At 46.7% G+C, this 26581-nt stretch overlaps 1 protein-coding gene across 3 annotated transcripts; it reads left to right on the top strand.

Moving 5' to 3' along the window:
* Positions 1-249: 249 nt before the first annotated feature.
* FBXO34 (F-box protein 34) lies at positions 250-26138 on the top strand. Of its 3 annotated transcripts, none has more exons than XM_086462385.1 (3): positions 250-300; positions 14116-14315; positions 23383-26138. In XM_086462385.1, exons 2-3 carry the CDS (start codon positions 14239-14241, stop codon positions 25592-25594), a joined length of 2289 nt encoding a protein of 762 aa, XP_086318511.1. In that variant the 5' UTR covers positions 250-300; positions 14116-14238; the 3' UTR covers positions 25595-26138. The 3 variants fall into 3 exon arrangements, with proteins under 3 accessions (XP_086318511.1, XP_086318508.1, XP_086318509.1); XM_086462382.1 differs by lacking the exon at positions 250-300 and adding an exon at positions 11611-11628; XM_086462383.1 differs by lacking the exon at positions 250-300 and adding an exon at positions 13563-13857.
* The last annotated feature ends 443 nt before the right edge of the window (positions 26139-26581 follow it).

The raw sequence follows: 26581 nt of genomic DNA on the forward strand, positions 1-26581 counted from the left end.
GGCTGTAGTTGCTGGACTTTTTTTGGGGTGTACTCGCTCAGTCAGCACCGAAGACCTGCTCGAATTGGTGGTGCTCTATATGCCAGCAATGCATTGATTGTTGTTCCTGCATGTCCTTTGCACTGGGCAAACTGGATCTTTTGGGGTTTTAGAGCTGCTTAGTAGTTGTAACACCGTTAACGTGTCACTAATTTCCTTTTTCCTTCCCTTTTGCTCTTCAGAAATGCCATTCTCGTGAGTGTACGAGGAACCTACAGCACTGTAATGTCTAACCCTACATGGAGTAACAACTCTTTGAAGGTACTACCCTTTTTTAACTACGTGGCTTTGTTATAGGTTGGGTTAATGATGCACTGATCTTTGCTTCAAAGCTTCAAATTGAAGAACCGTGTCTTACATAAAGCTGTCTCTTCCAAAGGGGTGACAGTGCTGTGACATTCCGGTCTCTGATTTCCAGAAAAGCTGCGTGCAACCCGGCACTTGATCCGGGGTGCCAAGGGGCCATCCCTGTCTCTCTGTGAATGTTCTCTTTAGGCAGGTCTGGTGTTGCCTTAGGAACAGATGGTGGTTTCTATTCAGAGAGCTGAACTAAGCTTTCGTCGTACTTGGTGGCCAACCTTGGAAACATATTGCCCTTCTTTTTAGTGACACATGATGACTTGCCTGTTTGTCTTCAACTTAATGACCTTCTGGATCGTCTTCTGTGACGAGAGGCTTTTAGCTGTATTTATGAAGCATATCATGATAAAGTGCAGTTACACTTTACCATTTAGATTGAAATGTCTTCGCTGTTTGTGCTGCGTTAACCAGCTCTCAGGCGTTGGCTTGCTCTGCTGTCTGATCCTGCAGTGATGCTGTAATACTGAATTTTGGACTGCCCTGTACATTGCCATGGCAACAGACTGATGTCACGGACTCAAGGACATGACTTCAGTATAGGATCATGCAGAGGCACGATCAGATTTGTGAAGGAGAATGCTGACTAACGCACATCTCAAAAGCAAACAAGGGGAATGCAGGTTACAGCTGACCAAGCAAGGTGCTTCAGTATGAAAATTGCCCTTTTAGGCAGAGGAGGGGCTGATCGTGTCTTTAAGACAGGAACAGTCATCGTGGTGAGCTTCTTTTTACCATGGATAAGCAGACGTCTTGCAGGTATCCAGTATCTTTTAAACAGGTGGTGTTCTGGGGTGGGGAAACTTGCTGTCTGGATTCGGACCTTTGAAAGGGCACTTCTTTGTTTTCATTTTAGAGGACTTCTCAGTGGTCTTGTAAGCATGCTGAGAACCCTTCGACTTGCTTAATGTTGTTCAAACAGTTTAATTGGTTTTCCAAAGCTTTTATTTTATCCGTAACATTGGAAGGTGAAAGGGGAACTCTGCATCTGCATTACGGTCACATTTTCCTATATCCTATTAGCAGATTCCAAGATTGTTTAATGTGATCTCCACCCATTTCATTTGGCTGCAACCTTTGCTCCCATGAAAACAAGGCTGATTGTTCTGCATTGCTGCGTGTATGTGCTTTGGCACGGCATGAAGGTACCTATAATAACATAACCATTGTCTGGAAAAAAAAGCAGTTTGCAGTAATAACTGCAAATAAAAGGGTGCAGTACTGGGGCAAGCGAGATAATGGTCGTTTTCCCACCCGTTACATACAGCAGATTCTCAACATGGTCACCCCTCAGCATGACAGGGATGTGGGCTTTACTGTAGTATGTGAATATGGGGAATAAGGGACTGAAATATTTGTGTGTTGTTCCAAGTTTCTCTTTCCTGGACACGGTTCCATTGCTTGTATCTACGGATGGGGAGGCTGAATGACTTTTGCACAATGCGGTATTTTATTTGCATGCTGTGAGCAGTTTAACAAGTGTGTGTGCTAAATGAAGCATTCCCACTTTCAGTTAGCAGCTGATGCACCCTTAAAATAAAAAAAAAAGTGCCTTTAGGTTGAACAGTGGGGTTTTGAGGGGTGACATTGTGCTGTGTGTTTGAGTGGATGGTTGATCGTGCCAAGCCTGAATGTTAACTCGAAATGCAGTGGGATTCAGCACATAACCAACTAAAACTCCTTCGTGCTGAAGTAATTTTTGCTCATCTCTGCACTTTGTGGAATAAAGGCTTTTATAGCACAAGATTTGGAAGTAACGTAATTGTTTTAAATGTTCGGTGTCACAGGAACTGAGGATGTTTAACAGAAGCTGGCATTTCTTACAGCAGCTTGGTTGCCTCCCAGGGCAGGAAGCTGTAGAGTGTTAAAAAGGAGTCAGGGAAGGAGTTTAACAACCCTCTCTCTAAATCAGGATGCTTGAATTCGGTGCCTGGCCTTGAGCTGAAAGGACTGGGAGCTCTGCAAGAGTCAGTGATTCATGCTGCTCTGCAGCGAACAAGAAAATCATGGTGATGGACTATCAAGAAGGCAGCCTGGCTAAAAAGAGCGGCTTTGTGATACGGTAAAGGGGAAGGAAGTCTGGAGAACTTAGAAAAGGAACAGATGTGTTTGGCGGTGGGGAAAAAACTTAAGGATCCATGTAGTTTGCTCTTGTAGCGGAGCCAGCAGAAGGAATTGATACCAAACAAAAGTAGGCACACCCAGTATTTAGCACAGGGCTCCTGGAAAGCTGCTCTTGAGTGCCACGATGCTCTTCTGATTGACAAATCCCAGGTACGGTGACACCTTGCAGAGGCAGAAGTGAATAATACAAGCCCCTGTGAGTGTGTGCAAAGGTGTCTGTAAAAGTGTTTGGAGGTGTTTGATGCTTCTCTTTAACAATAAAAAAACCCAAACATCTTAACAGATGTATAACATGATACTGAAAGCAGGAAGCCAAGAGGGATGCCGTTCCCCGAGAAGGAAATCATGACAGAAGATGCATTAAAAAAAGAGGGAGAGGTTGCTTGTAGGATGTGTTTATGAATTGTGATGACTGGAAGTGTGATAAACCAGATTGCTGATCCTGTGTGTCAAAGTACGAGTGCAATGATTTTTTCGAGTTGTTGAAACTTGCATCCAAAAAAAAAAAAATAAAATTTTGCTCTTACTAATAGGTTAATCCGCTATAATTGACTGTGAAATAAACCTGGGGGAATTTTCCGGTCTGTATGGGATGCACAGCCTCTTTGCTGTCTACTTGGCAGCTGTAACTTCAGACAATTAAAAGCTGTTTTTTAAATCCATTCTTCTTTCATCTCTTATGTTTTCACATCTTGCTACTTCTCTGAGAGCTGTCACTCTTCTGGCTGAGCTGTAAAAACCGAGATAATGTGGTTTTAGGAAAGGCAAACTGCAGATGCATCTCTACTTTTAAAACAACAACAACAAAACACAAAAACTACACAGCTAGATGAATGTGTGAGGCATTTAACATGCACATCGCTGCTACATTTCTAAAAATAATTTAACTTTCCCAGTCCAGTATGGAAAACTGTCAGTTCTAGAAGAACTGTAAGTTCACTTTGACTTTCTAAGATCTTGTGCCACTTGCCCCTCTAAAATGAATAACCAAACCTCCACGGCTGCCTTTGCTTAGGAAGCAGTTGTAATTACCCAGAAATTACTGTTGTTGTTCAGCAAGGGATCCTCTGGTTTCAGCACATAGTTTCATCGCTCTGTAGTGTTTTGAGAGGCTGAAGGGTGGGATGCAGCTCCAGTGAGTTTCCAGATTCCTAACAGTGTGAGGGACTGTTTTTAATAGTGATGATAAAAACAGCTATTCCCAGTTGGAGGTTAGTCAGTGGTACAATTATCAGAGCTATGAAATAGTGCAGGGATGGCTCAGAATGGAAAAACTAAGGCTTGAAACTTATTTTCTTGAGGGAGCTGTTTGAAACTATTTCCTGCAAGCTCCTAGAGAATTAGTAAGAGATGTTAAATGGTGAGAGATCAAGCTGATGGGGTTGGCGATTACTCTGGTAATTTAGTTTTCAGGCTAGCAAACTTCAGCTGGCTTTTGGGAGAGGGTTTTGGTAGCAATTTGTTGACGAAAGCCAGCGTGGAGAGTAGGAGCTCTGGAGCTGGCGTGTTTGATTTGTAAGGGTATGGTCTTCTGCGGTGTGGTGTGCTCACACCAGCTGCTCCGCTGGGGAGCCTAAAAATGTGCTGAGTATTTTCACAGTAAAGAAACAATCCCCAGCTCAAAATCTGGTTCACTTAAACCATCCTTTTTAAAACGCAGTTGTGGGTATGTCATTTTCTGCTTAGTTTCTTGGTAATTTGGTGGTTCTTGTTCATATTTTCTCCATTTTGCCTGAAGGGAGCAAACGCTGGAGAATATTGATTGTACTGGGGAGGAGCAGCAGGGAATACAGAGTTAGCAATACATATGTTTTGCCTTTTCTGTCTTGCTTATAAAGCTGTTTTTGCATTAATAAGTCTAAAAGCCTTGTGAAACAACCCCGAGTCTGATGTTTTCAGGTGAACTTTTAGAAAAGTTCATACTTCTAAAATGGTCGTTAACCTGGAAAGAATTGCACCAGCATTATTTCTGGTGTCCTGTTGTAGGTCTGTGTTACTGAGTTTTGAAGATGATAAGGGAAAGATTTGCAGGAAAAGTTCTCACAGTTAACAAGGCACTTGAGCGTGCAGACGCTATCCTTTACTGAAATTTAGATGCTATTTTGGGGCCTTTCTTCTCTTTTTAAAAATGGATTGCAGTAGAATTCATGCTATGCTTGGAATTTCTGAAAATTTAATTGTGTTAGTTGCTAGGCGTATCAGCTACAAAGCTCTGAAAATATAAAACTATTTTTTACTTCAAGTAACTCCGAGTTATTAATGGAAAAAAAAAATAGCTAAAAATGTAGCCAAAAGAAGATTAAAGATCCACAGAACTGGTAGGTTTCAAAATTAGCTGAGATTTTAAACAGTCTTTTCAAACAGTCATGCAGAAAGATACTGCATTTAATGCTGCTTTCTGCTGCAGTTTACCTGCCAAAAACCTGAGCTCAGCTGTAGCTGGGTTAGTTCTGCAGGAGACGTCCTGCGTAGGTTCCTCTTAAGAATTTGTGTAAAACTAAGCAGATATTTTGGCGGGGAAGCTTTTTTTTAGCCTGTACTCTTGCCTGCTTTCTGTCTTCATCTTAAGCAATTTAGCCATCGCGTGTCACTGGTCACACGCCTGTGCTTTTGAGCGTTCAAAATCCTTTCTGGTGCTTTGAGCAGGTTCTGTGGTTCGCGAGCTGCGAAGCAGTTTAGTGGTGAGAAACGTCCTCTGCGCCCAGATGCTGTTTCCTGGATCCTTCCCCTGCGTTTGGGTGGCCCCAGCTCCGCTCACTGATGCGCTGTTTCGTCCCTGTGCTGCTCCTGCTGAGCTGGTGTGTGATGGCTGCAGGTGCCTAGTTGTGCACGACGGATAGCTAGGGGTCCGCTTTGGTGGTTGTGAGTCTCATCTGCATTGCTGTGTTATTCCTTCTGTCACTGGTTTGGGTTACATCTTTATTTTGCTGGCTTCGACACCCTGCTGTCCTGTTTCCTTGCTCTGCCCGCGTATGACTTCGTGCTGCTGGCTTGGAGCTGTTGGAGAGACGCTCGCTAGCGCAGTGCGCGATGGCAGGCAAAAAACCATGCTGCTGGATTGAAATGATGGGGCCTCATCCTGCCTGGAGTGAGCACATGTCTCTGGCACCGTGACAAATTAATCTGCTAGTGAAGAGTAAAGATTGGCAGCCTAATTGAAAATGTATGATTCTTGTGTGTGGTGTCAGTTAAACAGCACCAGCACTTAATGGCAGTCAGAATAACTTTAATTTCTTTAGATTTTGTGAAAAGTTATGTGGTGAGTTAGCCTTGGCCAACAGCCAGACGCCTACCCAGCTGCTCGCTTACTCCCTCGCCTCGGTGGCGTGGGGTGGGAATAGTCTTAGAGAGCTTAAGGGTCAAGATAAAGTCGGGGAGATTAGTGGTTACCGTTGTGGGCAAAACAGCAAAATCGATTCATCACCAGTTAAAATAGATTTGGGTAGTGAGAAATAAAAAGATAAACATTAAACCAACACCTTTCCTTTCTCGTTTCGCTGCAGGGGATTACCTGCCCTGCCATGGAGCACCTCCTCCCTGTCCTTCTCTGACCTTGGTGGGTTCCCCCCCCTCCTCCTCTCCCCTCCTCCGGGTGTGTTTTGCCCTTTCCTAAATACGTTTCCACAGCGGTGCCAGTCGCTTGGCTGATGGGCTCAGCTGTGTCCTGCGGTGGGTCGTGGTGGAGCCGGCTGGAAAGGGCCTGGGGCAGCCATGACCTCCTCCTGCAGAAGCCCTGTTAGAACCTGACACTAATTAGTGATTTTTCTGGTCTTAAATTGTAGCCTGTTCTTTGGGGGCTTTTTGTTTTGTTTTCTAAGATACCACTGGAAAGACTAGTGAATCCAAAGCTTGTTGAGAGGGTGTGGGTGGTGGTGTGTCTTGTGGGTGGGTGGTTTTTAGATGCTCCTAATGAATCTGTTGCGTTGGAAGTTTTCTGTCCTCAGCAGATGTAGTGAGGCACTTTGTTATGAAATGTTCTGGGAAAAAGTTTGAGCTTCCTTTTATGCAAAATCTGTCCTGAAGTTGGGTATGCTTAGTATAACTCTTTTCCCGAGTTTGCAGAGCAGAATTTTTTTTGTAAACTGCTGACCTATAAATTTGAAATTTCAAAGTTCAGCATTTTTACATTATCGTTGGAAGATGAAAGATAGTTTTCTGTGAAGGCATGAAGTCGGGGCATCAGCGGTGTCCTAGTTTAAACAAAAATTTGAAAGTATTTAAGATTTCATGACAAACCATGAGACATCGATGCAAAAAATCGTGGAAGATGTTAGTAAGCGAAAACAGGGTGGATTCAGGAGTATGACAGAAAAATTTGGGCATTTTGAATTACAGAAATACTTTCAACTAATGGCACAGTTACTTCTGAAACTTTTTTTTTTTGAGTGCCGTTATTTAATCTAGTGTCTGTTGCTGAGCGAGGCTTCTGGTTATTGAATTTGGGTTTGGAGACCCTCAGGAAAAATTTGGATGCTTTAGAGATGCCTTGTGAATATTGTAACCTCTCAACTCTGCGATGGATTGGCGGAATGAATCCGTGTGGACAAAATTAGGTCTTTCTGCTTTGAGTCTTGCTTTCTTTTGGTGCCTGGGTTTTGTTGAGAGGGTATCCGCAGTGGCACAGGCCAGAGAAATCCACAATATAACCTTTTGGTTAAAGGGTGAGATGCCACAAAAATAGACAAAAATGAATTAGCTCTTATTCTGCTAAACTAATTAGGGCTGGACCTGTGATCAGTGTGTATGGGGCTGTCTGTGAGGAAGGAGAACTGTCATCGCAAAGGCTGGTCCAAACTAGTTAGAGCCATAGAAACCAGTTAAAGCCTTATTTAATTCAGTGAATTAAGGTTCAAAGCTGATAAATTTAATGTTTAACATTGGGTCACCTGCTGTGGGGTTTTCCTTACTAGCAAAGTTATAAAGAAGGAACTGTATTTATTTATTTACTGGATATTTAGAAGTTAGCTGTAGGTTTGCTCTTCTACTTTAGAAACCATTTAATATCCCATGGAGAGATGTACAGAAGTGATCATTACGGCGCATTGTGTGCCATGGTGCAGGGGGACTTCTTGCCTATGTAGTGTCAAGGATGAGATTTTTGTTTTCCTGTTGACATTTCACTGTGTCAGTATATGCCAGTAAAATGACCAGTCCTACGCTGGAGCACGTAGAGTCAGAGATACGCTTGTAATCAGAGGAGTATTGCAAATGGATTTATTTTCACTGTGTTGTAAGAGCTGCCACAAAACAGGCCAAGGAAACTTTAGTTTTAAGTATTGGAGTGCGTCGTTGTGCCGTGCTGCTGAATCACTACCCAACTGTTATGGGCGAGCTAGTGAGTAATTACTGTCAGGCAGGCCATGTGATGGTCAATTTATTAGCTGTCGCAGCAAAAAACGAATCTACCAAATGTCTGCCAAAAGAAGTCAAGTGGACCTCTCCAGCCAGGTTCCCTAACGTCCGCAGGCGAAACAGGGTGATGAAATTGTTGTTGACAATCCTAATCTGCCACGTCAGTGTTGAAATAATAATCAAGATCTTCTGTAGCAAACTAACGTTGCATTCTTGAAGAAGATGGGGTGGTTCTTGCTGGTTTTAACTGGCTTTCTCTAAAGTGGGACAGGTTGGCTCTCTGTTGGCGTTCAAGCTGATCTCTTTCATATAGGCTGTCTGGGTTTCTGTCTCTGGTGTTTGTCCTAAACCTCCCCTTTAACGTCAGTTCTGCATCTTGCAGTCATTTCTACCATTCTTTGCATGTACGGGAGCAATCCAGCGAGACCTCAGCCTTACAAAATGAGGGCACAACGTCTCCAGAGCTCTGGGAGTGCTTCTCTACTATTTTTGGAACCAGCTCTATTGCTTCTATAATAGGAAGGCTTCTGGAAGCTTTCTCCTTCCCCTCACCCTAAGAAAGTAGCCTTTCAGCTGAGCTTTCATTAATTCAGAACCTGCATGGCAAAACAAATCTAGTTTTATACACTAAATAATTCAGACGTGGCTCATGGATCACGTGGCCTCGAAGGCGCAGCGTTACAGTGAGTATCTCTGCCAGTACCCTGAGGATGCAGCAGCCATAGCCCCCCTCAGGGGTGTTTAGCTACCCCCTATTTATCATTCGGGGCCCATGGTAGATTATGCAGTGACAAGGAGTGCCAAAGTAGGTGGTAGCTTTCTAGAAAGCAGAGTAGTGTGTGATCTGGGTGCATTGGCAAGTAAGGGATTTACTGTTTTTGTTTTCCCCTTGGATCAAGTAGAACAAATGTAATGAGCCAGTTCTTAACTTCTTCCCAGTGGAGCAACAGTTGATGTGCTTACCCACGTTGTGCAAGACAGCTGAAGCCTTTCAGGAATAGTTGGACAAGGGAAATGCTTGTAATATTATTTTTTTCCAGTATTAGAATACAGGGTTAACGAGGTGCAGCAGAGCTTTTCTTTATTTTCTTTTTCCCTTCTGAGATTTTTCCTTTTGAGGGGAGATGGGACGACTTAGTCCTTCCGATGCTAACCGCACCTAGAGGAGAGAAAGCGCGAGCGCTACAAATTTGAAGCCTTTCGGTCTTTATTGACATGATCTTGGAAGGAAGACAGGTTCTCCCTGTGGTGCTTCATTAGAATAAGCATTTCCTATGCTTATCGGTACAGCAAGTAGCACTGTTTGACAGCAGTGAAGAGTCAAAACGTTGCCTTGGAGCCCTACACGCTTGTTTCCCCGCTTCCCAATCAGTCTGTACTTTGCACGCTGTGCATTCAAAAATGTTCCTTTCCGCTGACTTGAAAGAAGCTAAAATCCACTTTGTCATAGACACCTTTCCCGGCACGGTTCCGGGTGCGGATTTGAGACAGCTGAGTCCAGTCTGAGTTGCTGACAACCTCGTCCTGCTGGGCTTTGCTGGCGCCTGCTGGGTCCAGGGGTCAGTGGGTTCAGGGAGCTGACCTCTTTTGGGTTAATTTTCTCCTAGTTCAGCACCTTGAGGTGCTTCAGGTGAGAAATTGGACAGGAACCAGTGCTGATAAAGAGGAAGGTGTGAAAGGGCTGAGAGGAGGAGAAGAGGTGAGACCCCAGCACGGCAGGAATTACGGCGACCGAAACTGCTGTGAGGCTGCACAGTGTTTCGGAGCATCCGTGTGCTCCTTGCTGACGTGGATGCCCAAGTTCAAATTTATGTGGGAATCTTCAGATTTCAGGTAAATAAATGCTCCGTCTGGTGTTAGCCAGGGTACAGAGTATGGGTGGGAGCTTGGTGGAGCTTTGAGAAGGGCTGGAGTGAATTTGGTGGGGAAATGAGCCAAGGGCAATGGTAACGAGGTCCTGTTGCTTGGCCACCTCTGATTCCTGGTGCCTAGAAGTGGTATCAGCAGGTTTTGGTGTGTAAGCAGAGATGGGAAGCTCCCCACTGTTTATGCCAGCTGGAGCCCCTGGGACAGCTTTATTGCTTTTAGGTTGGGTAACACCAGATCTATGCAAAGTTAAACCTTTTGACCATCGAACAGAGGGGGAGCTGAGCACATGGGTTTCACAAGGCAAACGATGTCTGTGGTGGCTCCCATTGCCTCCTCCTGCAGTGAAAATGCCAAACTGCCGTTTAGCAGCACTCAGAGAATCCCATGGGATTGTAGTTACTAGCCTTTGCATCTCTTAACGCTTGTTAAGTTGGATATGGTGTCTTTACTAAATATGTGGTTTCATGTTCGGGTTTGTTGTCAGCTGCAGGTGGGTGGAAACACGATGTGAGGTCACTCTGAAACTCTTGGTAAGATAGCTTTTAGTTAAAACGTGTTTGTTTTCTCTTGTTTTGCGTAAGACTCTTCTATTAGATCAAGAAGTAAAACCTGTCTGGTGAACTTAGTGTTAAAAAGCAGTTCTTTAAGGTGTTTAGAAGAGGTAGATATTACACGAAGAACAGTTAAAAAGAAAGGATTGGGCTCCTGTAGGTGTCTGAGAGGCTGAGTATGAGGACCTGGTGTATCATCTCACTGTCCAACCTGGTCTGGGAGCTGCTGCGGATCGCTGGTTGTTCCCATGAAGTGTGAATGTTGGGACTGGGGAACGCTTTCTGCGAAAGCCTCTCAACTAGGAGAGTCTGGTGCTGTTATAGGTGTCGGGGGGGGTGGTGTTTGGGGATGGAGGGGGGGCTGGCTAGGCTGGGAAATGGCTGAGTTGCACGTCTGGTGAAATATGCTTTTAGAGATGAGTATCATGTGACGACCTGAACTTGAGCTGAGTGGTGGGGGAATGGATGTGCAGCCCTGTTCTTGCAAGAAAACAAGAACCCACATGGAGATCTCTATTATAAGGCCTCAGCACTGGCTTTTTTTTTTTTTTTTTTTAAGGATTACCCATCCCTTGTAATGACTGGTTTTGGTATTAACTGTCCTGAGTTTCTGTCTGAAATACTTGCCGTTGCTTTCTTCTGCATCCTGAGTGTGCTGATGCCGTTTGGCCAAGAACCAGCGCGATGGCCCTGCAGAGCACCCTAAAGCTAGCCCTGCGTGGCGGTGGGGTGGTCAAGTGTGTTTTTTACCAACGTGATTAGCGCTCAAAACCGGCCCTGAGGCCACGGCCTCCTTCCTAGAAAGCAAATCTGAAAGGATGGGCCCACCCTCTGAACTCCTTTGTTTATCAGTTACTGTTGCTACTGTTTAAAACACACTTGCTCTTGCGGTAAAGGTTTGGCGATGAAAACAGCAAAAGCTGTAGCCTGTTGCTGCACAGATGAAGAGGTTTTGACCCCCCCCCCCCGTCCACGCTAGCTGAGTTAATGCGTTGGTTTTCCTAAAGTGCAGCAGCGTTCGAAACCGATGGTAAGCCGGGGAGTTTCGTGGGACCCGTTCCTGCTGTCCGTTGCTGGGAGGAGGTGATGCTTACTGCTGCCAAAATCTGAGTCCTTCTCACATCTTATGCATCGAGGCATATGTTTGGGGGTGGTTGCAGAAAGGGAGAACAACATGATTAGGTTTTTAACTTCCTCTTCTGTTTTGTTTCTCTGTGCATCTGTATTTCAGTTTTTGGGCTGTACCCAAGTCTGTGCAAAACTAACAAATCGGCTGAAGCACCTACTGATAAGGATCAGCCTTGGTAAAGAAACACACTGGGGTAGTTAAAAGGCAGTAAGTATCTCTGTGCTAGCTTGGATGCTGATTTTTTTCTTTTTTTTTTTTTTTAATTCACAAGCACAGCTTTTTATTACTTACACAGAGGGAATTTGTCAGTAGCTTGCTGGCATTAATAGTCTATTTCAGCTCTTTTCTATAGCCCAGCAGCTAGAGGAGGGGAAAAAGCATGCTTTGTATGGAGCTGTGTTTGGATTTCTGCTGCAGTGCCCATCTGAACTTGCCTGTGTCTATTTTGTCAGCTTTTGCTTCCCTCTAGTAGGTGCTGGTTCCTTCTTAAACGCATGACAACCCACCCACCATACGATGCCTGTGCTTGGATCGGGGTTGTGGCTGCCCCTGATGTGAACCAGTTTGCTTGGTGGTTTTGCTTCTCGAGCTCTTTACTGCAAACAAGATGATCTTTCGGTTTCAACTTTCTTGTCTGGCTTTTTATCGTTTACTTCTCAAGTGATCTGCAAAGGAGTAGGACTAGGACAAAACGTCCGGTGTTCCTCACCAGGAATACAGGGAGAGAGTTTTAGCTGTTGAAAAAGTGGCTGGCATTCTTGAAATGGTATGGTTGCATTTATTTGGGTGTGGATATAATCATGTTTCTGTGATACAGTTCCTGCTGAGTCTGAAATGCTAGTGTCAGGGAAGCCAGAAGGGGAAGCCAGACAAAAGCTTGGATAAAAGTCAGAATTTCAGTGCCTCTCACTGATGGTTCATGGGAAAGTAATGATTTTGTGTTTAACTTCTGATTTTCCTGAAGCGCTAGGCATATGCTTTTTTTTCTCTGAATTACTGTTTGTGAATATATAGTTTACAGCCCACAGAACATCAGAAATGGACGATTTTTTTGGTGCCTAGGTTTCACTCTTGCAGGTAGATCCTTGTTATAGGCTCCAGGCAGTCTAATAAAAATGATGTTTAACTACAAAGCTTTGACTTCTGCCGCTGTTAACCACGGCAGCCTAACTCCTTGTCCTTCTGAGTTCATGGAGTAGAGGCCATACTCTCATCCTCCTGCTCTGCCAGTGCAATAGCTCCGTCTTCTCCATCCAACATGTTTCTTTGCCTTATGTAGAGCTCAGCAGAGATTTCTTCACGGGACGTGTTTGTATAATATTTTATATATTATTTTAGGCTCCTGCTTACCAAATGTAGGCAAATGACTAACCTCTCATTCACCATCACTAGAGGAATCGTGAAATTGCTGTAGCAGACATCAACTCAGCTGGATCTAAACCAGTTTCTGTTTTCCCTGCCTGGAAAGTCATCCTTCGTCATTTCTCTGGGCGAGTGTGGCTACCAAGTTAGGGCAGGCTTTCCAGGCCAGGAGCATTTAGTGGCAGGAGTGAGTTGTAAACCACACGGGTCGAGCACTGATTAACTGAGCCGTGTGTAGGTAGGCGCTCTTCTGCGTGGGAGTTTTTCCTCTGGCCCGTGTTGTGCAAGGGGGTGATGTGAGAGGCTCCATCTCTGCGAGAGCTGGGCTGCCGGCGAGCCCAAACCTGCAGCGAGTGCCTCTGCCAGGCTGCACCGTGGAAATGCCCCTGCAGGAACAGGGCAGCGGCAGGAGCGCTGGGCAAAGCCGCTGAAAAGGAGAGAACAACCTGTGCACTAAATCACAAATGCCCTGGGGACAGAGCTCTATAGTTAGCAGCTTCAAATGGGGTTCCTTTATTACGGCATCATTGTGCACAGTCCTCTAGAGAGGAAGGAAACGATCTTTAAAACAATCTGCTGGCAACTCAGGCTCGAATACTTGAGTTTTTCCAGGGCTCTTTTGCTGTGTCACTCTTTCCTTTTATGTTCCAGCTCGAAGGTTGTTGTTCTTTCACCATCAAAGTCCGTTAAAGCGCTGGTAACAGCGTCTGCTCCAAGGACAAGGCGTAGAAGGCACAACCTAGCGCGAAGGAGAGATACCGCAGAACAGTTTTGTTTTGGTGGAATCTGCTGCCTTATCTGTGTGTGATGCAAAGAAGGGGCAGTTTTCACACGGCTTGGAGGCTGCGTGGTGGCATGTTTTTTTTTGTCCTTTATGAAATCCGCCGCGTTATTTTGATTAGAGCGCGAACGTAACTCCTGGCAGCGCCCAGTCTTGCCGCGAGCAGTGATTTCCCGCCGAAGCTTGACGCGGTGCTAACAAGCAGGGAGATCTCGTGCGTCCTGTCTGCACGGAGCTTGGAGGACGGCGTGTTCCGCGGGAGGTGCCGAGGTAGTGCTGCAGTCGTATATAAGGTGAAGAAGTGTTGTATGTGCAGGCAGGCCGCTGTGGGGGTGTTCATTTGTGTTTTAATGGAGTTCAGAAACTCCAGCTGCAATAATGGCATGATGCTGTTAAGTTCTTTTATGTGTTTATATATATATCTTTTGTATATGTGAGTGTATATATATTTGTTTTCTGTCTCTTTGAGGAAGAGCCCTTGTCCTCATCACCTGTGCTTCAGCTGTGCTGTACTCAAACGTGATCTTCTTACGTACCTCTTGCTTGTTCAGTTTCTAGGTGGCAGAGACACGGTGAAGCTCTGTGTGGGGCAAGGAAAGCTGATGGGGGAGCCCTGTGCGTAACCCAGGATGGACTGGCTGTGACGGCGTGCCTTAGCTGGAGAGGTAGTTACGATGAAGAGTTCCTGCAGAGCTGGCCTCCACAGGGAACCGCTGAATTCCACATCCTCCACCTTCCACCAAGTCAAACGGTATGAACGGAGCAGCTGGTCTGCCTATGGTTAAGCATTTAGCACCGATTCAACCTTCTCCTTCCTTTGCTGTCATCTTGCGTGTCACTCACATGTTTGGTCTTAAGTGCTTACTTTTGGATAGTGTTTAAGTGAAATGTTGTCATGGCTTAAGGGCAGAGATGTTCTTTGACATTTTTATTTGATAGTGACAACTGCAGATTCGCTGCAGCTGCTACTGTACTTGGAGAAATCGTTTGGGTTTTTAGCAACAGCTGTAAATTAATTTGGGAACGGGGCTTTGAAGTAAAACTTGGAGAACGGCTTGTCGTAGTAGGCTTTAAAACATGCAGTCAGCTTAAAGCAAGTGGAAATGCTGGCAATCGTTGCTGCGGTTTGTCTTAGTAATTAGATTAGTTTAAGCTCAGATTTTGTATTGCTCACTCTCCTGTGTCTCTTATTAAGAAGAAATGCACGACTGATTTCAAACACTTGTGCTTATGTGACAATTAAGTGAACGCCTCTCACTGTGTCTTGTTATAGGAACGCCGTGCAGAACAACTTGTCCTTATGCAAATGCACGAACATGCCAGTTTGTTTGAGTTCCAGCTACTTGAAAATATATGGTGGTTGGTTGGGTTTTTTTTTTCTTTCTCTGAAACCAAGACTCTTAAACTTCCTCAATCTGGAGGAAAAGAGCCAGCTTTCTGGTTTCCCAAAGCTGTGTGGGTTTAAAGCAAACTTTTAACCTTTTGCTTTTTGTGGTTGTGTACAGAGCATATACTTGCTGTGTTAGTCTCCTGGTAATTTAGTGCTGGAAAGACATCCTGGGTCACCCAGCTCCATGCTTTCCCAAGCAGTATCTCATAATCCCTTTTGTAAATTTAGAATTCTTGCCTAAGAATAATTACATCTTTTTCTTCTTTCCTCCTGCAGATTAAGCCATTACTGAGGATGACAGATCTAGCTGTGCAATTAGGAACCTTCTCTTGATTCCCAGGCTGAACATTCATGCCAGCTTATATACTCAGTTGAGCTTGTGTTCCTTTCTTTTTTGGCGTAAAGACCACTTCTTATTTTCAGCCGTTTCCCTCTTTTGCTGTCTTTGGTAAAATACAGGAGTGTGCCCTCACCTGTAGTTCTGCTCTGCTACATGACCTTCTTGAATAACAACTGTCAATGATCTCAGTGTGGGTGAATCTCCTCCGAGTCATGTCAAAAAGCGTGTGCTGCCCTCCGGAGCAGGTCTGGCAGGAGGGCTTTTCACTGCTGCCTTCGGTGTATCGCAGAATCACCTCCACTTAACCTCTGTTTCATCGTTGTGTCTGTGGTGGCCAATGCAGCTTTCTCAGTTACCTCCAAAACTTCCTGGTATTCATCCAGAACTTCTTGGTATTCAGCTTGCTGGTGTGTCACCATCTGTATTTCAAAACTCTCCTCAGTTTCTGTTACTCGGTGCTTTGTGCCTCTGCTGTTTGGGAAATGCCTTCATTTCTGCGGGTGCACTCGGTAGTGTTCGTGCTGAGGTCATTCCTGACAAAATCAAATGATTCCAAGGCTGATTCTTGAGGCATGTCTTTGGTTTCCAGGCTGGTATTTTTGTATCCAGCATCACCTGGGGCTGTCTGCAGCTGTGCCAGCACCTTTGTCTGTTTTCTCATTCCCCTGCCAGTCTGTCTGAACCGGTCAATCTCACTGTGCCTTCTGAAGTCCTTGTGAATAAGACGTGTCGTACACTTGTCCAAAGAGGTCACTGTCCTCGGCACCTTCAAGTTAGTCTGGCACTTTGAACTATTCCCTCTTCCCCCTTTTTCTCTGTGTCGCCTTAATCCTCTTTGCTTGCCAAGCACCTTTATGTTGAAGTCAGACTACCAGGTCTGGAGAGGCTGTGATTTCTCTCCTTTCTCTTTCTCCCCCGCAGTGCCACCTCCAACGTGCCACATGTTTTATTAACTCGTATTGTTGCTTCTCAAGAGGTCTGTAAATCTTGCTGCTTGGCCTGCAGTTTGGGTCTGTTTTGGATTCTGAAACTGAGACGAGCCACTCCTCGCGGTTTTCCTGAAGCTTTTTAATCCTCCCCCTGCCAAAGTTCTTGTTCAGCTGAACCCCTGGGCTTTTGCCCTTGTGATCACCCTTATCACCCTTCTTTAAAAATGATGCAAAGTCAAATTTAGTATTTTGTGCTGCACCTAGAGTACTCCTAATCTCTGCCCTGACCTTGCTTGCAGCCCTGTTTCTCTCCCTGTCCTTTCTCACAAGCTGAAGAACCTTTTACTGTTTCTTTGTTTTTAAATATCTTTGCAGTGACTTAACGCTGCACCAGTTCTCACGTTTATTCCTAGACTTTTTGATCTCTAAGGTACAAGTTTCCAAGTAAATGTGACCTGGTGACTTGAAACCTGTGTCTGCTTCTTGTATCCTTCCCGAAGAAAGAACGTGTTCGGTTGGAGTTTCTTCTGTTCTTGTTCGGGATGTGTTCTTAGTCATGAAAACACCTTTTGACTCCTGGAGGCTGCCTGCTGGCTTGCGCTGTCTGCAGTGAAATCCTCCGCACCGCAGTGCAGCTGGCTTCAGGAACCAGTTCCTTTCGGTCTTGGGAGTTTGAAGAGAACAACCTGATGACTTGCCTTCAGATCTACTTTTGCTTATTCTTTCTTTTGAACTCGGAGTCTCTTAACAATAGTGCGATCCAAGGTTAATTTCTACAACCTTTCATGTGTTCTCATTGTGTATGCACAAAACCGGAGACTAAAGAGCGTCGCTTTCTGTTGGTTCGTTAACTGTTGGAACACATTTGTCGCGCCGTGATATTTAAGAAAGGTCTTGGTCCTCTTGCAGTTAATAAATTAGAAAAGAAAGGTTAAATCAAGAAAGATGAAACATTTCCAGAAGTAAACCTGTCACTGATCTGTGCTGCTCTGGGCAGCTTTCAGCAGAAGCCATATAAAACCACCACCTTTTTTTCTTTTTTTTTTTTTCTTGCTGTCTTTTTGTGCTTTCTTCTCTTCTTAGCCTGTTCCACCACAGGCGTGTGTGCTATCCCGTCGTCTTTGAGCTACCTGTTTCTGGAGCGCCTTATGACCTCGAATACCAAATCTTTCGGTTTATTTTCTTCGGCTTTATCATCCCTGTGTCATCTGTGTATGGTTGGGAAGCAGGGAACGTGGGTTTGAGCTTCCTCGGGCTCAACAGAGAATTGCTTCTACGTCACTTGCTTCACGGTAAGTGCTTTTATACAAAAGACTGGCAAAGCAGCGGCATTTCTTCCTGCGGAAAACTTAGAAAGTAGCCGAGTGCTTTGTGCTGAAGGGCATATATGTGAGTGCATTTACTTTAAAACACGTTCAAAACTGGTGAGTGAGGGGGAGCCCTCAAACTGGAGTAGTTTGCGTGTCGGGCTCGGGTGTGCAATCTGTCACCTGAAACCTCTGCTTGGTGAAGAAGGTGGATTTTGTGCGTGTGACGGATTTTATAGCCGCTCCTGGGTGCAGCTATTTTTGGGTGTCGTCTCCCTCAGGGTTGGGTGATTCCAACCCCTGGCGTGGGTGAACAAGCAGTGGGGGATCCAAGGTGAAGTTAGCCACCTGCTCTGCACTTAGCTCCTCAGCTCTTGTGGGCCAGCTCTGCCCCACGTGCTCGGCTTGCTCCCGCTCCCCCCCCCCCAGGCTGGCCGCTCGAGCCGAGAGCGCAGCTTCAGCAGGCAGATACCCTCCGGTTACCCTCAAAGCCTGCGATAATCCTCGCTCTCCGAGTGATTCAAGGGACAATTTCCCAGGCGTTGGGAGGCGGGTCAGGAGCAGTTGCTTTCGTACGAAGTTACTGCTGCAAGGGAGTGGGGTTTCTAGAAATCGGATGCCTCCGCAGCTGCTGTAGTCGAACCCACCCCTGGTGTGGAGCATCGTGCTTCCCAACCCGCCTTTCTCCGAGCTTGGACACTTGCCACGCGCCAGAACAAGCTCCAGTGAGAAGCAGAGCCTCTTCCATCCCGGCTGCTCGGCTGGGACTTTCCCGCCCCGGCAGAATCCGTGGAATGCCTTTGAAGCAGCTCTCCGTCTGCTTCGCCTTGCCCCAGTGCAGTGCAAAGGGGATGGAAATGGTGCTGGAGATCGAGCCCAAAGGACCCACCAAGTCCTTCCAGAAATAACAAGTGTGGTTGACCATAGTTTAACTTGCGCTCAGTACTCAGTCCTTCGTAATTGTCAGTGTCCTTTAGAGACGAGCTGAGCTCTACAGACAGAGAAATGGGATGCCAGGGAAGAGAAATGCCTTGCCAGAGGTTATGCTTGGTGTGGGTTTTTATTGTTGTTGGTTTTTTTTCATTTTTTCTTTTTTTTTTTTTTTTTTGCAGCTTCTGCCTTGTGTTAGTATGTCCTGAGGGTTTTTTCAGAGTTGTAGTTGGCACTGCTCGTGCAGTCAACAACGCTAGGAACTTTTGTCGACTGGAGTTAGTGTTTACAAAAAGAAATCCACAGGAAACTTTGGGGTTTTGATTGAAATTTTCACCTTAATAAAACCTTCCGGTGCTTTGCCCAGAAAACCTGCAGTGTGACTGTGCCGTTTGAGCAGATTGCACTTGTTGTTGTCGTTGTTCTTGCTGGCCAGAGGAAATCTTTTGGCTTCACAGGGCATCGTGAGAGTTCCTGACCCAGGTGCAGCAAGGGGCATCTAGGCTCTCTGTGGACCTTAGAAAGGAGTTGTGAAAATCGAGCCCTTTCTACCAGTTTTTCCTCCAACGCTGGAGCTTCCACTAAAGCAAATATATATATTTATTTTTCTTAGATTGCTGAGATTTAGAAGATATGTAAATAAAGATAGATTCTGGCCAGCTTGGCACAGTAGCTTATGGGCCCTCCCTTCAGTAGGGAGAGGAGGGGTGCGTGCCTGGCTGTGCTGTATAAAGGCATATATTTCTATATCAATCCTGTGTAGTAACTAACTTGATAAAACTGTAGTGGAAACAAGCTGTAGTTACGACTTGTAAAAACAGCAGTGTCATTCCAGCAGTGGAAGTATCCTGTTTTTCAGACATGGCTGATTAGAAATAGAAAACCTGGCCCTTTTATTTCATCAGCTTTAAGGGTGGAATAACAGTATAAAGGCAGGACTGCTAGTTGTTTTAGTGCTGATCGTTCCTGGCAGAATTACCTCTTATCAGCAATTCAAAACCACACGTTTGGGGTGGAAAACCTTTTGTGCTTACTCCATGAACTTCTGAAGAGTCGTTGTCTCTAAAGATAAAATTAGAAAGCTTGATAATCTAAAGGGTGGAGGAAAGCAAACAGAATTATTCTGGAGTTAAGTATCATAGGGCATTGCCAGTGACTTCACCTTTTAACAACTATTTTTGGTGTTTTTAAATATTTAAAAACTTACCTGCAGCTTCCACAGTTCTCTGCTTGCCAGCACTGAAATGTTCCAGGGATAAGGTAGTCTGTGGGTGGGGACTGGGCTCTGGTTCATCTTCAAAGCAATTTCTGCTGGGAAGCCTTGTTCTAATTCTAGGAGCTAGAAATGAAATGTGCTGCTGACGCGCAGGGAAGAAGCTGTGTTTGCCTCAACGTTCATTCTTCATGTTCACAGAAACCGTGCGGGGGGTCTGGGGGCTCGTTTTTTCCAAGTGACACTTTCAGGTAAGGTCCCTTTTAAAATGGAAGTCCTTTTCCCCGCTGCCTGAAAACTGGGAGGCAGGTGACACTGCGATTCAGCTGGTCAGGTGGGCTTAGAGCTGTCTGAAGTTCTTAAACGAAGGTTTTCTTTAAATCTGGATCCATTAAAACAGTGCAATGAACTGAATGCTGAATTCAAATGAGGCAGTTATTCTGGCAGTAAAACTTCTGACTAAGGCATAATTTTGTTATGTAAATTATAACTTTTCAACCTTAAATGGTAGCGTTGGCTGAGCCAGAGACTAACTGAAACACAGGAGGAAAGATAACCTTAAACGAGAAAACCGTAATAGGTGAGGCATAGCTCTCCCCATTGTCTTTCTCCATAGACCAGAAATAGCTGGGAGCAGCTGAACCAACTTTGCTGGCTAAACGTGTCCCCCGAGCATGCTGGGGTAACCAGTTTGGTCCTGTCTTCGTTCGTATAATACCTGGTCTCACCTTCGTTTGCAGCTTCTCTTCATGAAGGGTGTTGAACCGATTGTCCTGCTGGATTCCTGAAAGCTGCTTGAAGAAAGGCTTTTAAAAACACATTCAGCTCATCTTTCAAACGGCCTGGCATGAAAACTCATGAATGAAATCTGATCTTCTGCTCCTGGCTCAGGAGATTTCAACATGCAAAGCCGTGTATTTAATTGCATTCACCTCTTCTCCCCAGGGTACGGTGGCGGGCAGCCCTGGGAGCTTTTTCTCTCCCTAGTCTGAAAAGCACAGCTCCAAAATGCCCTCGTGGGTGGGGAAGGGAGGGCTGCAGGCACAGTGCTCTGCGGCGGCTCGCTGCAGTGCTTCGGCTGCTGCTCTTCTGGGCTGGGCTCTGGCCTGAGCGCGCTGGTGGCCTGACCCCGCTTAGCTATCCAGTGCCACCGAGAGGAGGCAGACCCTATGGAAAATGAGGCTGAAGCAAGCTGCAGCAGCCTTGATTTCCCGTTCTCTTTTACTCATGTATTTCAGCACCCTGAAGTTCTATTTTTATCAGGTTATTTTAGGTTTTAGCAGCCCACTGAGAAGGCAAACAAAATAGCTCGGTTGCATTTTGCAGAGGAGACTGAATTGGGAGGTGACCCAATTCCAGCAAGAGCTGGAATTAGCAGGCAGAAGGCATGGGGAGAGAATTAACCCAGGGACTGGGTAGGTGTGGCTGCAGTAGCGGGAGCTCTCTTACCCCCACAGTCTGTAGGTGAAGTGCAGGTGGTTTTAGCACTGTCTGGTTGCACTAGCGAGGTGATCATCTTCCTATAAAATCAGGAGAGGAGAGAACACAATCACAGACTGGTTTGGGTTGGAAGGGACCTCAAAGACCATCTGGTTCCAACCCCCCTGCCATGGGCAGGGACACCTCCCACCAGACCAGGTTGCTCCCAGCCCCATCCAGCCTGGCCTTGAGCACTGCCAGGGAGGGGGCAACCACAGCTTCCCTGGGCAGCCTGTGCAGGGCCTCACCACCCTCACAGGGAAGAATTTCTTCCCAATATCTCACCTAAATCTCCCTCTTTCAGTTTGAAACCGTTACCCCTCATCCCATCACCACCCTCCCTGATCAAGAGTCCCTTCCCACCTTTCCTGCAGCCCCCTTTCAGCACTGGAAGCCGCTGTAAGGTCTCCCCAGAGCCCTCTCTTCTCCAGGCTGAACACCCCCAACTCTCAGCCTGTCCTCACAGGGAGCTGCTCCAGCTCCCTGAGCATCTTCATGACCCTCCTCTGGACCCACTCGAGCAGGTCCGTGTCTTTCCTGTGCTGGTGCCCCCAGAGCTGGAGGCAGCCCTGCAGGGGGGGTCTCACCAGAGCGGAGCAGAGGGGCAGAACCCCCTCCCTCGCCCTGCTGGCCACGCTGCTCCTGCTGCAGCCCAGGATATGGTGGGCTCCTTTCCAGTGCCTGCCTCCTGGCCTTCAAAGCACTGCACAGGACCAAAGGGTTCCCCTAGGTTTTATGCACGTTTGTGGGAAGGCGAGCTGAGCCGTTCCTCTTGATGTACCTGTCCGAAACTTCTCTGCCTGCACTTGTCACCCATCCCCTCACAACTTTTCACTGGGGCCAGAAGGAGGAACCAAAACTCAGAGGAAAGCACCTTCCCGGTGTGCTGACCCCCCCGCCTCGGGTACCCTGCGTCGCATCAGCGAGGGTGTCTTGAGGGAGGTGCGTGTCCTCATCGCACGGTGGCACGGCAGGGGCGAGCCCGGCTGGGCTCTGGCTGCGTCTCTCCGACACAAACCTGTCGTGTGTTAACTGCCGGCGTTGCAGCTATAAATCCGTCTGATTTTATAGACGTTATGGCTTGAGGTTTTTAATGAAAAGCTGGTTTTAGGCTAGAAACACAATACCAAAGCAACTGTTTTGTTTTGGTGGTGGCTGTCAAGGGAGACATTCACTGCCTGAATGTGTCCATATCAGCTCATGATAAATGTGTCGCTGAACCTGCTGTTCTTAAACTAGCAAGCACAGATTATCCCTGTTTCAAAAAGGAGGCCTTTTAATGTAACAATTCAAAGATTACCATGGAAACGTTATCTATAGTTAGTTCTGTCATATGCTTATGCAATACTCCTGGGAGAAGAGCCTGAAGTCTCCTGGTAATTGCATCCTCTGTGGCAGCGCCCTGGGCTCTCGTGTTTTTAAGCTCTGAATTGAAGATTTCTGCGAAGGTGTAACGGAAAGGAGGAGCCGAGTGCCTGGGCCTGGCGCGGGACTGGTGCTGCTGCTGTAATGTCAGCTCTTCACAGCTCTTACCTTCCTAACCATAAAACCACCTACTTGCAAGGGGTTCTCTTCAGCAATCTGTGATGCTTCTGTCACTTTAGGGGGGGGACACACATCTGATGTGTAGCGTAAGGAGCCTTAAGGGAGCGTACACCGAATGTGCCATTATCGGTGTACTAAAGGGTAGGTTTCATTTTGGTTAGGTAACTGCTCAGATTGCTGATGAATGTAATTACACTTGCTAATTTCCCTTTTCAGCTTTAACTGTACTTTATCTACTGAAAAGAACATATCTATATCTCTCTATCTATATATATCTCTGGTAGCTAATGTCAATATAATCCCTTGGACCCACGTGTGCCTTACAACTGGCTTATGAAATGAACAGGCAGCAGGATGGCTCCAGCTCCTGGATGAACCTCTAGCTATGTTTGCACAACGGGTAGAACTTAAACGTTAGGATTTCTCCTTGCAACGCGCTGGAAACAGATTTCTCTAATGGGACGATCTCTGTTGTCTTTAAGGTTATAATCCTATTGCAAGAAGTTCTCCAAGGGTGGATTTTGCAGCCTGGTTGCCGCTTTTCCTTTCTCATGTGGTTCCTTTTGAGGTGTGGGCTGCTTGATGTAGAGTAGGAGGCATGCTGGTGCCTACTCTGGGCCACCTTGTCTAATTCCAGGCCAGGCATATTTTGCAACTACAACTTCTCCCCTTTCTGTTTTTGTAGGGTTTCTGGTATGCACTTAAAGCCATATCTCAAGTTACAGAAGAAAGAGCGATCTCCAGAAATAAGCCAGGATTCCCTGAGAGGCCCACCTATGAGCCATCAGCGATCAGCACAGGAAGAAAAATACACCAACTGCACCAAACTGAGCGTTTTCCCAAAACCCTCCTTTGTGACTCCATCTCAAAAGCTTCTGGGGATTATTTATCCAAATACGATGTGCAATATGAATGGGAAAGGTCCAGCAGATGGTCCAAGTGCAAGGGAAAAGAAGAACGCCCTGTCTGCAACGATCCACCAGGGAGAAGAAGGGGAAGGGCCTCTGGATGTCTGGGCTGTGGTGAAACCCGGCAATACCAAGGAGAAGATCGCCTTCTTCGCAGCCCAGCAGTGCAGCAGCAACAACCGCCTCGGCTCCATGAAAATTAAAAGCACGTGGGATATCGACGGCAGAACAGCTAAACGCAGGAAAAAATCGGTAGACCTTAAAAAAGCCAAAATTCAACTGGAAAGAATGAGGGAGGCGAACGCCAGGTGCTCCCAGCCGGAGCCTTTCGCCTGCGGCATCGAGCACTGTTCGGTGCATTACGTGAACGACAACGGTGAGGGCGTGTTCCCGGGCCGGTCCCTCTCGGTGATAGAGATGGTGGCCTTCCTGGAGCAACGAGCAAGTGCTTTACTGGTAGACTGTGCGAAAACCTGCACGCCGGCTCCTACCACGAGGCTGAGCGCTCAGCCGAAAGGCGCCCTTCCCACCTCGGACCCTTTCTCCTCCGCCGGGGCGTGTGAGGGCCCCGCGGAGAGGGGACCTTGCGGCGGCGGCGGCGGCAGCGAGCAGCAGCAGAGCGAGCCCGTGCGCGTGCTGGACATGGTGGCCAAGCTGGAGTCGGAGTGCCTGAGGCGTCAGAGCGAGCGGGAGGCCGCCGGGAGCCTGTCGCGGAACAACAGCTTCCGCAGGAACGTCGGGAGGGTGCTCCTGGCCACCGGCACCCAGCCCGAGGGGGAGGCGGGGAAGGGCTCCTCGGGGGTCCTGGCGCCGGGGGATGGCTTGGAGGAGGCAGGGGTGGTAGCAGAGGCCGGCTACAGGGGACGGTGCGGTCCTCGGGGTGACAGCGAGTTGTGGGATGGCGCTGCCTCCGCTCGGCCGCCTTTTCCTTCTGGGCTGGATACTCAGGTGGGGAATGTGAATTCGGGACTCGCTCACGCGGTGCTGGCGATAACCGCTGGCAGGGGCGATTCTGAAACGCGAATTGAGCCTCCCAGACCTCTGCCGTCTGCGTGTCCAGCCGCTGCCAGGTTGCCACCGGGTTCCTTGCAGAGCAAGAACGCGACTGTTGATTGTACGTTGAAAGAGCCTGTCATGTTCCCAAAGCAGAGCCTGCATCCTGCTAGGAAGGAGCCCTTATGCATCAGTATATTGGTCACCAAGACCGAGAAGGGGTGCAGGAAAGAGAAGCTCTCTAACTCCGGCTCTAGTGAAGATCCGCTCCCAGGGAGGCTGTTTTTTCTCCAGGCTGACCAGCCTGCTGCTCACGAGCAAGAGCCGCTACGGGAAAGTCCCCAAGAAAAGCCGGGAGAAGTAGCCCAAAATGAGGAGGAGGAGGAGGAGGATGCTTTGGCATCTGACAGATCATGCGTCAGAAACGGTGTCCCTACAGAGCCATCCGCCCTTTCTGTTCCTCCGACAGAAGGGGCTTTGCAAGTACTTGATGCTTCCTGCTTGAAAAGGCAGGTTTCGCATGACTTTCTGGAGACCAGGTTTAAAATCCAGCAGCTTTTGGAGCCTCAGCAGTATATGGCCTTCTTGCCTCACCACATCATAGTGAAGATCTTCGGATTGCTTCCTACTAGGAGTCTGGTTGCCCTAAAATGCACTTGCTACTACTTCAAATTCATCATCGAATACTACAACATCAGGCCAGCAGACTCCCGCTGGGTCCGCGATCCCCGCTACCGAGAAGACCCTTGCAAGCAGTGCAAGAAGAAGTACGTGAAAGGGGACGTATCGCTGTGCCGGTGGCATCCCAAACCATACTGTCAAGCTTTACCCTACGGGCCTGGCTACTGGATGTGCTGTCACCGGTCTCAGAAGGGCATCCCGGGCTGTAAGCTGGGCCTTCATGACAATCATTGGGTTCCCGCCTGCCACAGCTTTAACCGTGCTATCCACAAGAAAACCAGAGGAGCGGGAGCCGAAGTGGAGGAGGAATATTAGTGCACATACACTTTCCTGCGCGATTGTTTTGGGGTAGGAGGAGATTCTCATGCCTTGTGCTGTTTACAGTGTATATAATTGTCGTGGTTTTTTTTTTCACAGGGCTATGAAACTGCACATACTTAAACACAAGAGCCTTTACCTTTTAGATTAAAGATAGCTTTTAGTCCATCTATGTAAATAACACTATAAAAACTAATTGTACATACAGAGTCTACAGCTGGCTGAACAACGTAATCACTACAATGCAGCTATGATAGTGTTGCGGCTATAGTTGTGTGTGTTTTTAAGTGTCTTGTTCCAAAATCTGTATATCCTGTATAATATATGAATGTTTCTGAGAAGAAACTCTAAATAGGTAAAGGTCAACTTGTTTAAAGAATCTTCAGACAATTTAACTGGACAACCTTAAAATTAGACTAGAACAGATCCATTATAGTAGTGTGGCAGTGGATTAAAAAAAAAAAGAGGAATATTATTGTATAGTCAGAATATAAAAAGTTGTTGTCTTTTTTTTTTTTACTCAAATAAAATGTGCATTCTAGATCTGCCTTACCAGACTTTCTCTTGTAAGAGTTTTGCCCCAAAATAAAAATACTGTAAAACACTTGGCAGAAACGTGGTACTGTGACGTAGTTCAGCCCTGCGGTGTGCTTCCTGTAGCAAACTAGTCCTCCCACTAAAAAAGAAACTAAACCACCCCAAACGTGGCTTACTCGAAGAACTTCCTGCTGTAACGTTCACCAATTCCAGTTTTTCCTTTCTCTGTCATCAGCCGTGTGTGCAGCAGAGGTTTGACAGAGGTTCCTGGTGTCTGGAAAGCTGGGGCTGGGTGTGTAAAACTTGCAAAAACGGGGCCTTCCCCCGTTGGAGTCCTGCTTCTCTTCGTGTGTTGGCCTCTGGATGCTCCAGGGTGGCGCGTGGGGCCAGCAGGGTGAAAGCGGAGTGGCCTTGGCTCAGTGATGTCCTGGAAGCTTTGCCGTCCGC

This window comes from Leptosomus discolor, chromosome 3, assembly GCF_034619465.1.
Source record: "Leptosomus discolor isolate bLepDis1 chromosome 3, bLepDis1.hap2, whole genome shotgun sequence".
Lineage (NCBI taxonomy): Eukaryota > Metazoa > Chordata > Aves > Leptosomiformes > Leptosomidae > Leptosomus > Leptosomus discolor.

What these genes read in the sequence shown, in the direction of transcription:
- FBXO34 (XM_086462385.1), top strand. Translation starts at nt 14,239, where the DNA reads ATGAAGAGTTCCTGCAGAGCTGGCCTCCACAGGGAACCGCTGAATTCC. An exon ending in ACCTTCCACCAAGTCAAACG is followed by an intron (nt 14,316 to 23,382) that starts GTATGAACGGAG and finishes CTGTTTTTGTAG; the next exon opens with GGTTTCTGGTATGCACTTAA.